The sequence below is a fragment of the Spea bombifrons genome, chromosome 6 (genome assembly GCF_027358695.1).
Source record: "Spea bombifrons isolate aSpeBom1 chromosome 6, aSpeBom1.2.pri, whole genome shotgun sequence".
NCBI classification, from domain to species: Eukaryota; Metazoa; Chordata; class Amphibia; order Anura; family Pelobatidae; genus Spea; species Spea bombifrons.
In genome coordinates, this window is record NC_071092.1 from 18,839,659 (window position 1) to 18,857,844 (window position 18,186).

At 41.1% G+C, this 18,186-nt stretch overlaps 1 protein-coding gene across 1 annotated transcript in view; it reads left to right on the plus strand.

Moving 5' to 3' along the window:
* Positions 1-17,015, plus strand: part of CEBPG (CCAAT enhancer binding protein gamma) — a 32,389-nt gene extending 15,374 nt beyond the window's left edge. The window contains exon 2 of the mRNA XM_053469104.1: positions 15,912-17,015. Within this exon, the coding sequence (XP_053325079.1) occupies positions 15,973-16,389 (417 nt within the window). The 5' untranslated portion in view covers positions 15,912-15,972 and the 3' untranslated portion in view covers positions 16,390-17,015. The remainder of the gene's footprint in view (positions 1-15,911) is intronic.
* The last annotated feature ends 1,171 nt before the right edge of the window (positions 17,016-18,186 follow it).

Below are 18,186 nucleotides of genomic sequence, written 5' to 3' on the forward strand. Positions count from 1 at the left end.
GAGTTTGCCACTCTGCAGAGTGGCATATCTGGGGGTATAAGGCATATCTAGGGGGGGCAGGGTGCCAAGCGTGGGCTCAAATGTGCGTAACGGGGGGGCCAGGTTGTTCATTAAACTATTTTAAATAAACGCAAAATTTACATTTATTTTTTATCCGATTTAATTGATTGATCGAAAAAATAATCGGCCAACTAATCGATTATGAAAATAGTTGCAGCCCTAAGATTGTGTAATGTATTTTACTGTAATGCCATTTGAAAGATACATAATTGTATATACCACTTCTGTGTATTTTTACACAGCTAAAAAAGTTAGGAGCCAGGATTTTTTTTTTTAAACAGTTGGTCAGGAGTGATCTGATCATAATCAGCCCACTTACTAAACTCAGCATTTGACCTGGAAGCACCCTGGACTTTCAAGTCGGTGCTGTTTTTTGTTGTTGTTTTTTTTTTTTTTTTTTTTATAAAAAAATAAAAATATATATATAACGCTTTCAATGCTGATGTTCCATTGGAGCACAGCATTGACTGATATTTAGTCCCCACAAGCTTGTGGGGACAAATGTTAACTCCTGCAATGTCACGAATGTGTTATACACAATTGTGGAATTGAAGGGGTTAACGCTGCACTGTCGCTCTCTTGGAGCGATCAGGCAGCAGGGGGGTGTTGGAACCCTCTCCCCCTGTCCCTGAAGCTGCCTCTAGACCAGCCATTGCAGGGGGGAGTCTCTGATGACTCCTATAGGCTTCCATGCCTACAGGAATCATCAAAGGGCTTGTGGGGGCTCGTTTTTGCTGTTGCTGGTCTGCCTGGGCTTCCAGGCAGACCACCAGCAGCAGAGCCCCTTACAAAATGTGAATTAACCCCTAAATGCCGCTATCGCCTACAGCAGTCATCAAAGGGCTTGTGGGGGGCTCGATCTTGCTGTTGCTGGGCTTCCAGGCAGAGCCCAGTACAAAACGGGAATTTACCCCTAAATGCTGCGATCGTGGCATTTAAGGGGTTAACGCTGCCCTGTCGCTCTCATGGAGCAATCAGGCAGCAGGGGGATGTTGTGTCAGGTCCCCACACTTGTGTGGGGACCCAATCAACACTCAACCCCCTTTCCTGAAGCTGCCTGTGGCAGCTGAAAACGCTATTGCAGGTTTTCCTGCAATCGCGGTTTCAGCCTACAGGATCACTCCGTGGAAGTGATCTCAGGCTTGGGGGCGGGCTCTGAGTGGCTGTGCTGTCTGCCCAGACTCCTGGGCAGACAGCAGCAGCAGCGCCCCCGCGTGCTGACGCGGGGGGATTTTTTTGTGGACGTAAGAGGCTGACAAACTCCTAGGCGCCAGGACAAAATTCTGAGTCGCCATGGCGACCTGGCGCCTGGGATTTGTCGAGCCCTGGCTTATAAAAAAAAAATATTCTAATATGTGCTCATTCAGTAAAAATATACTCAAAAATTTAGTTTTTAAATAATATTTAATTAGTGCATCTTTGTAGTTTTATGTGGTAAAATAGTATGAAAATGTAATTTGCTTTTTGTACTCAAGATTTCATATCTTGTCCCAATGTGGAAAATTCTCCTCAAGTCAGCTGTCAATTAAGAGCTGAGAAATCAGTTAAACAGATGTATGCAGAAAAAAGTTCTAACCGGGGGGGACTTAGCACCTGACATCTTCAGAGTTATGATTTGAGAAAGATAGATAAGTTTCCATAGTAGAATGACATGAAGATTTTTTTCTGTATTGGCTGTGGCACACCTACCAGATAGCTAGGTGACCTATTGTTATTTCTCAGGTCCTGTTAAATTCCCTCCTGCCAAGTTTGATGTCAATCTGAAGGGCACCTTCAGATTGAATTCCTTCCTGTCAAGTTTGATGTCAATCTGAAGGGCACCTTCAGATTGACATCAAACTTGGCAGGAGGGAATTTAACAAGACCTGAGAAATAACAATAGGTCACCTAGCTATCTGGTAGGTAGGGGGTGTTTGGTACGCTTCTAATAACATGGTGGGCACGATTACCCCCCAGTTAACGTACATGGCAACGTGGGACTTTTTTATATTAAAACTTCTTTATATTTTGAGAAGCCACAGTAACATCAAGAAATTGCCACATTGTTTTATGTAAGTTTACTGTGTTTTATCCCTGTTTAATTTTATACTGTTTTGTATGTACTTCCGTATGTCTTTTACCATTTATTTTTGTAAAGCACTGTGACTATTTTTGTCAAATTAAATTAATCAGTTCTGTCTTTGTGATCCTATCTTCCGGGGATTGCTGTCGTTATCATGTTAGCATTTCTTACAATTTGGTGCTGTTTTTTAACTAAATTAGGCGCCTTATTTTTAAATAGTACTTGGTGGTGGCAGCAAAAAGTTCTGGGATTGTGGGGTGAACAGGTTTGGGGTAAAGTTTAGGGCTGCAACAACTAATCGATAAAATCGATAATGAAAATCGTTGCCAACGAATTTCATTATCAATTAGTTGAATCGATTTTTAGCGATTATAAAATGAGGGTTTTTTCAGAGCAAATGCTCTGGAAAAATACCCCTCGTTTTATAATCCCTTTTATTCAGTGTGACTCACATCAGCGGTTACTACTTACAGTTCCTCCCTGCAGTCACTGACAATTGGCCCTGCCCATTTCCTTCTTCCAGTCCCTCCCTGCAGTCGGGCAGATTGGCCCTGCCCCTTTCCTTATAGGGTCCACATGGCTGTGCCACTCATCTGAGTAAAAAAAATATTTGGGCTGCTGAAAGTTAGGGGAGGTGGGGGTTAATTTAGGGGCAGTAATGGTTAATGGGGGTGTTTAGGGTTAATTTAGAGGCAGTTATAATTAATGGGGTGTTTAGGGTTAATTTAGGGGCAGCTGTGGTTAATGGGGTGTTTGGGGGCAGCTGTGGTTAATGGGGTGCTTAGGGGAAGCTGTGGTTGATGGGGTTGTTAGGGTTAATTTAGGGACAGATATGGTTGATGGGGTCTTCAGGGTTAACTTAGGGGCAGTTGTGGTTGATGGGGTTAATTTAATGCTGAGGACTGAGGGTTAATTTTATTTAATAAGGTTTACTTGAGGTGCAGTTAGAGGAAAAGGGGGGGGGCAAACTAAGGGGAATCAAAATCCTGGGGGCAGTGAAGATTAATCCTGTATTTATTTATTTATAAAAGTATTGTGTGTGATGTGAACGAGGCTGTAAATCTGAGTGCGCTATAGCATATCAGGGCTATGTGGCATCTGGGAGGAAGCTTGGCAAGTCCGGGCTCAGTGCATGGGTAGGTTGGGAAATAAAAACAAGAAATGAATTGTTTTTAACATCCAGGTATTTTAACCCCTGCAATCCCAGGGGTTTTTGGTACCTCAAGTCCCAGAGCAATTTTGCCATTTTTGCGCTATGTCGGTTTAGCGATTATTCTCTTTTCCTGTGAATAGTGTATCCATGTAAACTATATATTGTTTTTTCAAGGAGACATAGAGCTTTCTTTTGATACCATAGTTGGATGATTAGCTGAAAATTTAGAATCAGAAATTTAGTAAAAACTAGCAAAAATTAGAAGAAAACACCATTTTATTTACATTTTCCCTCTGTATCCTCACAAAATTCGGTAAACTGATGGAAATCCCCTCCAAGTGTGTCAATTCAGGTGTCCTGATTTCAGAAATACCTAATTTATATACCGTATATTCCGGCGTATAAGACGACTGGGCGTATAAGACGACCCCCAACTTTTACAGTCCAAATATAGAGTTTGGACTATACTCTCCGTATAAAGACTACCCCTCTACCCAGCGTACAACAACCAGCCAATCACGGCAAGCGATGTACCTTACCGGTGATTTGCTGGTTGATTTGCTGACTTATACATACATGCACTGTCCTTACACACACACACACACACACACACACACATATATAATATATATATCTATATATATATCTACACATATGCCTGTCCATACATACACATTTATACACTGCCCTCACCACACACCCCTGCCTTTACACACACATGTATATGTATATATATATGTATATATATATATGTGTATATGTATATATATATATATATATATATGTGTATATGTATATATATATATATATATATGTATATATATGTATATATATATACACACACACCAGTGTGTGTGTGTGTGTGTGTGTGTGTGTGTGTGTGTATGACATGACGTCATCCCTGCGCTCGGCATCAATAGCCGGCGCCTAGTGATTAGAGAGCAGGGAAGCCGAGGTCTCAAGTGCCAGACCTCGGGCTTCCCTGCTCCCTCATCACTACGCGCCGGCAATTGATGCCGGGCGCCGGGACATGACGGCATCCCTGCGCTCGGCCTCAATAGCCGGCGCGTAGTGATTAGAGAGATTGGTGGCTTCGTGGGAACCTCCGGCTTGGTAAGTACCCGGCGTATAAGACGACCCCCCACTTTTAAGAAGATTTTTTGGGGTTAAAAAGTCGTCTTATACGCCGGAATATACGGTAGATTTTCCATACTTTCCCAGCAGCAGGGAACTTACTATAAGTGTACATTTTTTATGCTTATGGCTTAACGGGTTTGAGGGTTGTGAACGGGGGCAGGAGAGTTATACTGGGTGGATTTTATGCTAGGACAATGGGAATGTAATTTATATATATATATATATAAATTATAATGGTTAGAGGTCCTCTTAGGGACCTCCTGAACATGTTATTAATGTCAGTGATGTCACAATGACCTCTCCTAGCTCACTTTATTCATTTTTTTATTATTATTTTAATGATTTTTTTTAAATGAATAACCGTTTTTGGGTTTTTTTTTCTCCTTCTCTGTTTCGGGATGGGAGGGGGGACATTGGTTCCTCACTCCCCTCCCCGCGACCCCCCTGCACCGATCACACTGTGATCTCTTTGCGGGTCCTCACAGACGTGCATAGAGATCACACTGTCTGTGCCTCATCGGAGATTGAGAATGATGATTGAGAAAAATATTTTTGTTTTTATTTCCCTTTATTTTCCAACCTGCCCCCCAGTTATGCACATCTGCCCCCAGGCTTGCAACTCTGCCCCAGAAATGCCTTATACCCCCTATATGCCACTGATATGCCTTTTAACCCTCTATATGCTACTGTGCCCCATGATGTGTATTTTGACCTCCTATGTGCCACTCTGCCTCCAGAAATGGCAGAGTGGCATATAGAGGAGATATAAGGCATTTCTGGAGGCAGAGGGGCATTAAGGGGGTTAATAGGCATTTCATAGAGCACTCTGCCTACAGAAATGCCTTATGCCCCCCATTTAACACCCCCCCCCCCCAAAAAAAAAACTTACCGGTGCTCCTGACTCTGGGTGTTGTGTGGGCAGCGGGTAGACGTCTACGCAATTCGCGTAGGCAACTTCCGCTGCAGCCGGAAGGAGGTGCGTTAGCAGCGGGGATTGTGTGCGTCCATTGCGCATACACCCCTGACTGTCAGAGAGAATTCCCCGCACCAGTGCGCGGAACTCTCCTCTCTGACACCCGGGGAAGGTCTGCGCGATGGACGCAGACAAACCCCGCTGCTAACCGCACCTCCTTTTGGCTGAAGCGGAAGTTGTCTACGCGAATCGCGTAGATGTATACATGCTGCCCTGGCTACACACCAGGGACTCAGAAGCACCGGTAAGTGGTGGGGGGAAGTCAGGAGGATCCAGGTCCCCTGCAGCACTGCGGGGGATCAGGATCTTAGTCTCATAGTCAGACCTATTTGAGGTCTGATTTATAAGATGACCCCTATTATAAGACGAGGGTTATTTCTAATATATGGAATTTCAGGTCAACAGTTCATGATATTAAGGAGGGGAATGTCTTAATTACAAGTCTATTTATTAATCTGACCTATATGTGCTGTTTTCAGTCTCTATTATTCTCTGGCATGTTTCCCACATTTGGATTTTCTTAAGTGATCTATTTTAATCTGATAACATAACTGGTTTATAAAATAGGGCCGTATAAATTCTTTATATTGTTTCCACTCTCTAGCTATTTTCTTTGTGGCAAGAAGACTATGAATCACTAGGGCTGAGGCTGTTTTAAAGGAGGCCAGCAAGTGTGTAGAAGGATTGAAGTTGAAGTCGCAGGTATAAAAATATTGTCTACTTTCTTAAACAAAATCCTAGGACCATGTTCCATAGTTAGTGACTTTCTCACATGACCAGCAAACATATAGTTTTAGAGGCTTGCGTAGGTTTTTGAGGCATTGTGCTTATAAAGAGTATAAGTTGTGTAGATAGAGAGTGGTCTCGATAGTTTTTTTTTTTTTTTTTCTTCCCCCTTCTCTTTTCTCTTACCCTTGTTCCATCTCTTTCTTTTAAAATATCCCTTAAAGTCAAACCAACTTTAATATTATAGCCAAAGATTGTAGCATGTATTGGCGAAAGAAGACAGAGTTCAGTATATGTAATGAGTATAGTACATATTTCATATAATGTGCAGCAGCATAGTTATTTATCATAGTAGTAATATTTCTCGCCTTTATCTTTTTTTTTCTATGGCCTCCGTATCCTTGCATTGATGTCTCCCAAACCTCAGAAGCAATCAGTCTGTCAGCCTGGCAGCCTCTCTCTACTGTGTCCCCCTCTTTCTCTCAATCAGCTTCACCGCCCTCAAGTCCTTCAACCCCCGCCTATGTCATTATGCTACGTTCAAAGCGACTTTCCGACTTTTTTTTTTTTGGCTTCATTAAGAATAGGACAGTGTAGTAGAAGTGATATTTTTTTTTTGTTTGTTTTTTTTGTTTATAGTGCAGGAACTTAAAACCATTTACGCACATACAGGACAGCTAATTTCCTCCACCAACATGACAGGATAGTATTTTCTAATATTGGGCAGCCCAAATTCTATAAAAGTGACATTTTTATGTAAAGCCGCTTATAAATAATTAGGATGCATGTTTACACTAAACTATCATCTTGATATATGGGTAAAAAAAAAAACGTTAAAGTTCATGGGCAGCAAAATTAGAAAAATACTGAACCAGTATGATTTGTTTGGCAGCACAGCTTAGATTTACAAAGTTGCATCTGAACAAACCACAAGACTTCTGTAATAATGTCCTTTGGACAGACAAGACCAAAGTGGAGATGTTTGGCCGTAATGCACAGGGCCATGTTCGGTGAAACCCAACATACCGTATATTCCGGCGTATAAGACGACCCCAAACTTTCCAGTTAAAATATAGAGTTTGGGCTATACTCGCCGTATAAGACTACCCCTCTACCCAGTATACAACAACCAGCCAATCACGGCAAGCGATGTACCTTACTGGTGATTGCCTGGTTGTTGCATACAAAGCCTGCTTGGATTGGGTAGGTCAGCTCTCCCTAACATATGCCTGTCCACACACACATGTATAGACATACACTGCCCTCACACACCCCTTCCTTTACACACATATACACGTACACACCAGCTTATAAACACACATATGCCCATACACAGACATATACATACATACACTGCCCTTACACACACACACATTTATATATATCTACACGTACTAACATACGCCTGTCCATACATACACATTTATACACTGCCCTCACCACACACCCCTGCCTTTACACACGCTGCCACTCTGTGTGTGTCCCCCACCGAGATACGCTGCCACTCTGTGTCCCCCACCGAGATACGCTGCCACTCTGTGTCCCCCACCGAGATACGCTGCCACTCTGTGTGTCCCCCCCCCGAGATATGCTGCCACTCTTTGTCCCCGCCTCCCGAGATATGCCCCCCTCCCCTAGAATTACCAGTGCAGACTCCCGGGGCCGGCAGAGGACATCTATTCTACGCAGAACGGTATACAACTTCCGGTGCCTGCACTTCCGGCACTGGAAGTTGTATACCATTCTGCACTTGTAAGGAAGATTGTTAAAGCTTACCGCGCAGACGTTCACCAGCGAGCGTAAACAACCTCCGCTGCTGGCACGTCTGCACGATGTGCTTTAACAATCTCCCTTGCCGGGAATCCCCCACCCCCGTGGGAATTACCGACAAGGGAGCTTGTTAAAGCACACCGAGCAGACGTGCCGGCAGCGGGGGTTTATGCGCATTGCCGGTGAATGTCTGCGCAACGCGCTTAGACAGCCCCTCGTGCTGGCACTCCCCCCTCGTGCCGGCACTCCCCCTGGAAAGTGCCGGCAGGGGAGGCTGTCTGAGCATATCGGAGAGTAGGATGCAGGTCCCCTGCACCGCTGCAGGGGATCTGTATCCTAACCCTGCCAGACCTCCAGCTCCCTAATGTTGGGCTAGTTAGAGGGAGGTCGTGATCTCCCCAACCCGCCCTGCTCATCAGGCGCCCGCTGATGAGGGCTAGTTGGGGAGATCACTATCTTGCACCCACCTCGCCGCGGCCCTGAAGACCAGCCCAGGGGAGGTGGCTTCTCTGCTCTCCCCTCCCCTAGAGATTCGTGATTCTCCAGTCCGGCTCAGTAAGCTTTAGTACCCGGCGTATAAGACGACCCCTGACTTTTGAGAAGATTTTCACAGGTTAAAAAGTTGTCTTATACGCCGGGATATACGGTATTTGCAGCCGGAAGGCCTGGGAACCTTGCAGATCATCACAGCGATCACAAGGTGAGAAGTGCACACATTGGCTATTGCTGGGACTGCCTCTGCATCAAGGCAACTGCAATAATTGACAAGTTGCGCCAAAGATATTTACTAAGGACGTTCCATGCTGTCCATGGTCGGCATCGCATCGGATTACATGAAGGCAGGGAACATCCTTTGGTTGTCAGCAGGTTAAAATGTTGAATAACGTGTGTGGTTTTTTTTTGGATGACCCCTCGCGGCTGTCACTGATGGGAGGGAAAGATATATATATATATATATATATATATATATATATATATATATATATATATATATATATATATATATATATATATATATATATATATATATAATCAAATTGCTTATACTGATCGGATCATTCCTATTGCGCCATCATGCAACAGGGGGATAGTTTTAAGTCTGTGTGGATTGAAGATACCATCACTAAAGTCCCTGAAGCTGCTCATGGCAGCTGGGTCGCAATGGCTGGTAAACTCGTGATTAGGGCTGAAACAACTAATCGATAATGAAAATCAATGACAACGATTTTCATTATCGATTAGTCGAATCGATTTTTATCTATTTATAAAGGTTTTTTTTCAGCGCAAATACATAAATGTAGGGCACATAACTAAAGATCAAAAGTGCAGAGAGACCCCCAAAATACATTTTTTGAAAGTAAAATAGTTGCACTTTACAAAATAATTTTATTATTCTAGCAAAACGATCACTGTGGTAGCCAGCATTACCGTATTTGCTCGATTATAAGACGAGGTTTTTTTCAGAGTAAATGCTCTGAAAAATACCCCTCGTCTTATAATCGAGGTCGTCTTCTAATTAGACCTCAAAAAATGTCTGCTGGGGCCAGGCTGCTTACCGGTGCTTTGGTCCCGAGCAGCGTCTCTTCTATTAGCAGCAGGAAGCTAGCAGAGTGTCACATAATTCTGCCTCCCCCTCCTTCCTCTGGGGGCGGGGCCAGAGAAGTTGCTCGCACAGCCGGGCCCCTGCAGAAGTCTGCGAGTGAGAGAACTGCAGTTCAGGTAAGGGGGTGGGGGGTTGTGATTAATGTGTGAAGTATGTGTGATTAATGGAATGAATGAGTATTTAAATGTTTGTGAATGAGTGTGTGTGTGTGATAGCATGGATGTGTAAGGGGGGGGTAGCATGGCATAGGGAGGCTGTACTCAAACTCCTATCATCCCTAGGTTCCAGCATGTACTGGCTGCCTTGGCTTGATAGGAGTTTGATTGCTGTTAGCAGTTATATTTACTTATATATATATATATATTCCAAAATTAGTTACCAGCACTCCTGGGACTTGGTTTCAATAAATCTCTCAAAACTCTGTGTTACAAGTCAAGGTTTCAGTCTGAAAATAAAAGACTGAAACGTTGACTTGTAACAGAGTTTTGAGAGATTTATTGAAACCAAGTCCCAGGAGTGCTGGTAACTAATTTTGGAATTTATATACATATTATATACATTTAATTATATACATTTATATATATATTTATATATATTTATATTTATATATATATTTTAGGGCTGCAACTAACGATTATTTTAATAATCGATTAGTTGGCCGATTATTTTTTCGATTAATCGGATAAAAAAAATGAATGTAAATTTTTCATTTATTTAAATAATTTACTAAACAAATGATGTTAAATACAAACAGCAGAATAAAAAAAACTTTGATAACACATTTCTTGTCTTTATTTCCCAACCAGCCCCCCAATATATGCACATTTGAGCCCAGGCTTGCTACGCTGCCTCCCAGACATGCCATGCTGCCCCCCCACATATGCCACGCTGCCTACCACAGCACTCCACGCTGCCTCCCACATATACCACTCCACGCTGCCTCCCACATCTGCCACTCCACGCTGCCTCCCACATCTGCCACTCCACGCTGCCTCCCACATATGCCACTCCACGCTGCCTCCCACATCTGCCACGCCACGCTGCCTCCCACATCTGCCACACCACGCTGCCTCCCACATCTGCCACTCCACTCTACCCCCCACATGCCACTGTGCCTGATACGCCTTATACCCCCTGAAACACCACTCCATCCTCCCCAGACATGCCACCCTGCCCTCCCCACATATGCCACGCCATGCTGCCTCCCACATCTGCCACTCCACAATGCCTCCCACATATGCCACGCTGCCTCCCACATCTGCCACTCCACGCTGCCTCCAACATCTGCCACTCCACGCTGCCTCCCACATCTGCCACTGTGCCTGATACGCCTTATATCCCCTGATACCCCACTCCATCCTCCCCAGACATGCCACCCTGCCTCCCAGACATGCCACTTCTCTACCCCCAGATATGCCACTCTACCCCCAGATATGCCTTATACACCCTGATACACCACTCCGTCCTCCCCAGACATGCCACACTACCCTCCCCACATATGCCTTATATACTGTATATGCCTTATACCCCCAGATATGTCACTTCACTGCCCCCAGGATTTAGATTCCCCTAAATTAACCCTAAACTCCCCATTAACCATAACTGCCCCTAAATTAACCCTTAACCACAGCATCCCCTAAATTAACCCTAAAGACCCCATCAACCACAGCATCCCCTAAATTAACCCTAAACACACCATTAACCACAACTGCCTCAAATTAACCCCAAACACCCCATTAACCACAGCTGCTCCTAAATTAACCCTAAACACCCTATTAACATAACTGCCCCTAAATTAACCCTAAACACCCTATTAACATAACTGCCCCTAAATTAACCCTAAACACCCCACTAACCATAACTGCCCCTAAATTAACCCCCACCTCCCCTAACTTTCAGTAGCCCAAATATATATATATATATATATATATATATATATATATATATATTACATACATATATACACATATATATATATATACACATTATATATATATATATATTTACACATATATATATATATATATATATATATATATATATATATATATATATATTTACACATATATATATATATATATATATATATATATATATATATATATATATATATATATACATATACTTACAGTTAGATGAGTGTCACAGCCATGTGGTTCTGGCCTGGAGAAGGAAGGGGCGGGGCCAGTTGTCACAGTGATTACAGGGAGGGGGAGTAAGTAGGAGCTGCTGCTGTGAGACGGTGAGTCAGACTAAACGGATTATATAATGAGTGGGATTTTTCAGAGCGTTTGCTCTGAAAAAACCCTCATTTTATAATCGATAATAATCGATTCAACTAATCGATAATGAAATTCGTTGCCAACGAATTTCATTATCGATTATCGATTTTATCGATTAGTTGTTGCAGCCCTAATATATTTATATATATTTATATATATATATATTTATATTTATATATATTTATATATATATATATTTATATATATATATATATTTATATTTATATATATATTTATATTTATATATATATATATTTATATATATATATTTTTATATATATTTATATGTATATATATTTATTTATGTATATATATATATATATATATATATATATATCTCCAGAAATGCCTTTTAACCCCCTATATGCCACTCTGGCATATAGGGGGTTAAAAGGCATATCATGGGGTAGAGTGGCATATAGGAGGGTATAAGACATTTCTGGAGGCAGAGTGGCATATAGAGGGTTAAAAGGCACATCATGGGGCAGAGTGGCAAATAGGGGGTATAAGGCATTTCTGGGGGCAGATGTGCATAACTGGGGGGCAGGTTGGCAAATAAAAGGAAATAAAAAAATATATATTTTTCTCAATCATAGCTTTTATTAAATATGAAAAATTTGTTTACATGAATTAATATTTACTAGTAAAACTTTTTTTCCTATAGGGTAGTCTTATATTCAGGCTTTTTGTTTTTTTCCTAAATTAATATTTAGATTTTGGGGGGTCATCTTATAATCGAGCAAATACGGTACTTCCCATGTGGCTAGAGCTGTTTAACTGAACTTTGAAAATCTTACAAAAAACTGTTTTTAAAAATTGAGGGGTGATGCCTGCAGTTTCTGGAAAGTACACCCCTTAACGCATCCTACGAGGGGTTACACGTATTTCTACCTTAAAACTGGAGTGTGCAAGACACAAATGTAAATGTTGATGTTTACTTTTTTTTGTGTGCAATATTCACTTATTTGTTGTACACTTCAGCTTTATGATAATACAAATAGTACCTCATTGGATGCAGCTGGGGGTGTAGTTTTTAACAATATATAGTTATGTTGCCCTATCTTAACTTCCCAGGCCTCTAGAGCTGTTTAATTGTCGGCAACCATACATCAAATTTGAAGATGGATTTTTGTGATAGTCTATCAAATTGACTTTTCAGCAATAAAACAGTATGAAAACACAGTGAAATGTTCTCAATTTCGGCTTATTTTAACCCCTTAAGGACCGGGCTCATTTTTCGTTTTCTACCCTGTGGGACCGAGGCTGTTTTAATACTTTTGTGGTGCTTGTGTTCAGGTGTAATTTTCTCCTCACCCATTTAGTGTACCCACATAAGTTATATATTGTTTTTTTCAGGACAAGATGGGCTTTCTTCAGATACCATTATTTTGATCGTATCATCTTATTTACTATAAAAAAAATAAAAAAAACATGGTGAAAAATTGGAAAAAAAAGACATTTTATGACTTTTATTTGAAAAATCTTTTACTCACTTAAAAAAGCAAGTAAAAAAACTAGCTAAATAGATTCTACTACTTGTCCTGAGTTTAGAGATACCCAATGTTTTTATGTTTTTTTGCTGTTTTTTGTACGTTATAGGGCAATAAGTACAAGCAGCGTTTTATGATTTCCAAATCTTTTTTAACAGATCTGGTCAGTCTGCCTCCATCTCCTCTTTGGAACATCTTTGAAGCCGGTTAACTCAATTTAACCCATTCAAACCATATATTTTTGAAAACTAGACACCCCAGGGTATTCCAAATGCTGTTATTTTAACCCTTTCCATGCACCAATTATACAACTACACTTTGTCAAACTTTGTAATAGTAATTTTTTTTATTTTTTTTCCACACAAATTGTACTTTAGTTATAGATATACAGGTTCTGGTATATGTCACTATCAAACAACACCCCAATGTGTGTTCAGGAACATCTCCTGAGTACAGCGATACCCCACATGCATGGGTTTGTCAGATTGTTTGGCTGATAAAAGGCTACTTTTGGGGCATGCGTAATTCAGGTGGTCATTTGGTCATTCTGCCTCCATCTCCTCTTTGGAATATCTTTGAAGCCGGTTAACTCAATTTAACCCATTCAAACCATATATTTTGGAAAACTAGACACCCCAGGGTATTCCGAATGCTGTTATTTTAACCCTTTCCATGCACCAATTATAGAACTACACTTTGTCAAACTTTGTAATAGTAATTTTTTTCACACAAATTGTACTTTAGTTATAGATATACAGGTTCTGGTATATGTCACTGTCAAACAACCCCCCAATATGTGTTCAGGAACATCTCCTGAGTGCAGTGATACCCGACATGCATGGGTTTGTCGGGTTGTTTCAGATTTAAAATGCCACATTTGGGAAGTGTGCTTTTTTTCTCCATTTTGGTCAGTCTGTACCTATGCCCTATCTGTGAGCTAGGCCACTCCAATTTACCCCATCAGCCATTTTTTTTATATATTAGACACCCCTTGGGTATTTGAAGTGCTTTTATTTTAACTCTTTGAGATTTTTGAGAAATTTTAGCACTTGCTCAAAATAATAAACTTTATTTTTTTATTTTTTTTATTTTTTTAATACTTTATATATATTTTTTTACACATTTTGCTGGTACTGGATGGTTCATCTAGTGACATCACTGCATAATTATTTTTAAATGTTAGCACATTTTTTTTTTTTTCCATTTTTTTTTTGAATATTTTACTAATCACATAGTGATTAGAAAGCTGGGCTCCATTGACTTGCATGGTTGAATGCAGTACCTGTATTCAACCAGCAAGTGGAGCCAGTTCTCTAGAGGGTCTGGAGACCATCTAGCAAACTTTTTCTTGTTTGTTTTTTTTACAGAGCGGCGGCCATCTTACTTGATGGCGAAGATCACCGGCAGCTGCGGCTGTGACCGCTCTCCGGAGCGGTCACAGCCCACCTTAAGGTAAGTGTTTGGTGTCGCTGGATGCCTCCTGATCGAGGCATTCCAGCGACACCATTTAAGTTTAGGAGGCGATCGTTGATCGCCTACTAAACGCTTTTAAAACGGGCGTCCGCCGTCATACAATGTATGGCGGCTGTTGACGCCCCGGGGAGGGGCCAGACATGGCCCCCGATGCCGATCTCGGCCTTGTTGAATGCCTCGACATCGAGGCATTGCAGCAAGGCCGTTTAAGCGAAGAAAGTGATCCTTGATCACTTTCTAAGCTTATTTAACTTTTTGACGGTTCAGGACCGTCAAAGGTCATTTAGTGACCTTCTTGTCATGACGGTCCTGAACCGGCAAAGGTCGCGAAGGGGTTAAACTGGTTACCTTGTACAAACATTTAGCAAACATTTAGCTTGCTGTCCAGGGGTTAAATGGGAGGAGGTTTAATTGCACCTCCCCCAACACATTAATAAAGTTTTGGTAGCAGTATAAACTACTTTGTGTGCCCACTATGTAGGAGGTGAGAGTAGGTTCTCACCCTATTGAGAGTGTGCCTTGACGTGGCGGGTGAGCTTAATTATGCTTTGGCCAATTCATATAACCAAAACCTCTTATTTATATTATGTTTATATATTTGTTGCCAACTTTATTAGGGTGAGAAGCGCAGACAGTATTTTGTTTTTTGTATACATTGTACAGCCAACACACTGTATTTGCAGCATGCTCACACTGTTTAGTAGGCCTCATATTATACATTTGTATTATTTGAGCCTGAGACTAGCTTAGCGCACCGAAATTTTTTTGTTTACAAACATTTAGCAACACAGGTTTTGATGATAGAGTTTAGAAAAATAAAATTTACGAACGCATTTGTTTGCTTCAAAAGTAAAAAAAAAAAAAAAAAGTTTTTTCACATATTTTGCTTTATTTCTTAAATCTGATGAGACATACACATATAACAATGGTATATTTTTAATCTGCTGGGTATGCTGAAAAAAATATAGTTTGTATAGTATAGAAGTGTTTAAAGGCGAGATGTACCAAAATGCCGAAAACCAGCTTAGCACCCAGGTGGGAAAGCCAAGGGGTTAATAACAAGCCTTTCTGTTGATCACCATAATCAGTTTAAGGAGTCTGTATGCTTGTCTAGTGACTAACATAGTAAAGCTAGAAGTACGTGATGCTAACAGTATTAATGCATTGTCTGCTTTATTTTAGGACATTTTTATGTAGAGCATTCTATATTTCTGGTCTACTCTGTCAGTGAAGGTTGGGCCAAATGAACCACTCCCCTTCCACCACTTCAGAGGGCATGAGTGATGCCCGTCCAGGGAGTCCAGCTGCACCACAGCTTGTGCCATTAAATCCAGTAGGAGGAGGAAAGGCTGTCCCTCCAAGCAAGAGCAGCAAGAAGGGGCAACGAATGGATCGTAGCAGTGAAGAGTATCGCCTGCGTCGGGAGCGGAACAACATGGCTGTAAAGAAAAGTCGCTTAAAGAGCAAGCAGAAAGCTCAAGACACTCTACAAAGAGTCAACCAGTTAAAAGAGGAAAATGAAAGACTCGAGGCTAAAATCAAGTTACTTACCAAAGAACTAAGTGTCTTGAAAGACTTATTCCTAGAGCATGCACACAATCTTGCTGACAATGTGCACCCCGAAGCTTCCACTTCAGGGCAGGAGAATGCTGGACAATAACATACAAGGCCATTTGCCATGTTAATGGTTGTGTAGAGGAACGCACGCATTTTTTGTATAATGTTGGACTTAAAATGTAGCCAAAGGCACAATAATCCATTAGGATTAAATTATGCAAGAAGGTTTGGGACCCTGTGTTTAATTTTTTCAGCCAAATCCATTTACCTTTTCACAGAAAGGTGTTTGGATGTCTTTCCATGAGCATTCGTAATTATGAGTTCATATATTTTAAAACTGGGTTATATAAACTCAATATTAAAATATATGGACTTGTGTAATTATAAATATTAATATAACATGAATGTGTTGCTCATTACATCTTTTTGCTCATACAGTCTTTTTTAATATCCATCCATTACATTTAAGGAGTTATTTAATGTTAGACAGTTGTGGTCAGATGGCGGTAAACACTGACTATTTTTAACTTGTGCATAAAGGGTAAAATGCATCTTAATATACGAAAAGGGTATTTGGTTAGAAACAAAATGTCATTGTCTGTGTTTACTTTGAGTGTATTTGATTTAAAACAAGATTTACCTGATCTGGGGAATGGGTGTAATTTTGTATACTGTTTACTCCATAGGAACAATGTGCCTTAATAAACTATTCATAATGGGTTGACCCAATTATGGCTATTTGTAAGTCAGGTAAATTATGAATATTTTTTTTTTTTTGTTCAGTGAATCAGTAGCTTGTAGTTTCGTTTTCAGTGTACAGATTTTCTTTGCAAGGTGATACTTGTTTTGTAACGTGCTTGTTCAGTGCCATGTTCAACGTATTTAGAAATGATAATGTTCTGAACCAGAAAACTATGGCCCAATAAACCTAATATCCATATTAGAAAAGCTAATTGAACGATTGCCTAGATGTGCTATATAGGAAAAAGTTCTGTGCAACACTATCATCAGTTGGAGCCAACGCGGCTGTGTGAGTAATAGATCATGAGACGTGTATTAACTTTTTAATGAAATTGTAATCCACAATGTGTATAGGGAAATGCATTGAATGAGCACTGCTTGGTATTTGGAAAATTGTTTACACCCCCTTACCCGCCAATGATGAGCCAGGCATGTCAGGCAAAATCATATGGGTAATGACCAATAACGTGCTTGACACATCATGGGGTTAAACAACCACAGATAGGGATTAGCAGTCGCTTCCGCGCTCAAACTATTTTGCTGCGTTACCTCCATATTGAGGCAACCAGCAACACCAAAATAAAGTTCCATGTTCAAGGATGACCAGATGTCAAAATTCCCAGTTGAGAAATGCACACCTCCCACCTTAAGATGTGTTCAGCAACATCCACTGGGTGCAGTGCATAGGTTTGCAGTGCATAGGTTTGTCAGGTTGTTTGGGAGCTAAACGGCCACATTTGTGACATGCACAATTAAGGTTTTCAAATTGGAATTTTGATATGTGGTCATCCATTCTATTCTATTCGGGACATCTTTGAAGCCATAATTTACTTCCAGGGTATTTCTTGTGCTGAGGGTCTTACTGGCACCCTAGGAAGGGTACAGGCATGTTTTACTGACCGGCTGGAGAAGTACGAGAGTGATGGCCTTACCTTCAGTCCCTGGAGGGACTACTGAGTCGTCTTGCCACTCCGTCTGTGGCATGGAGAGAGGTTTTCTAAAGGCATTGCCGCAGCTCTCTTCACCTTACTGGTCTTGCTGATAACAGCAGTGGAATAAATATGGACGCTGCTTCAGATGTCAGACAAACGCGTTGGAGCCTTGGAATAGAGGAAGTGCCACCCGCTCCCACAATTCTGCTGTCGTCCTGCATCCGTCT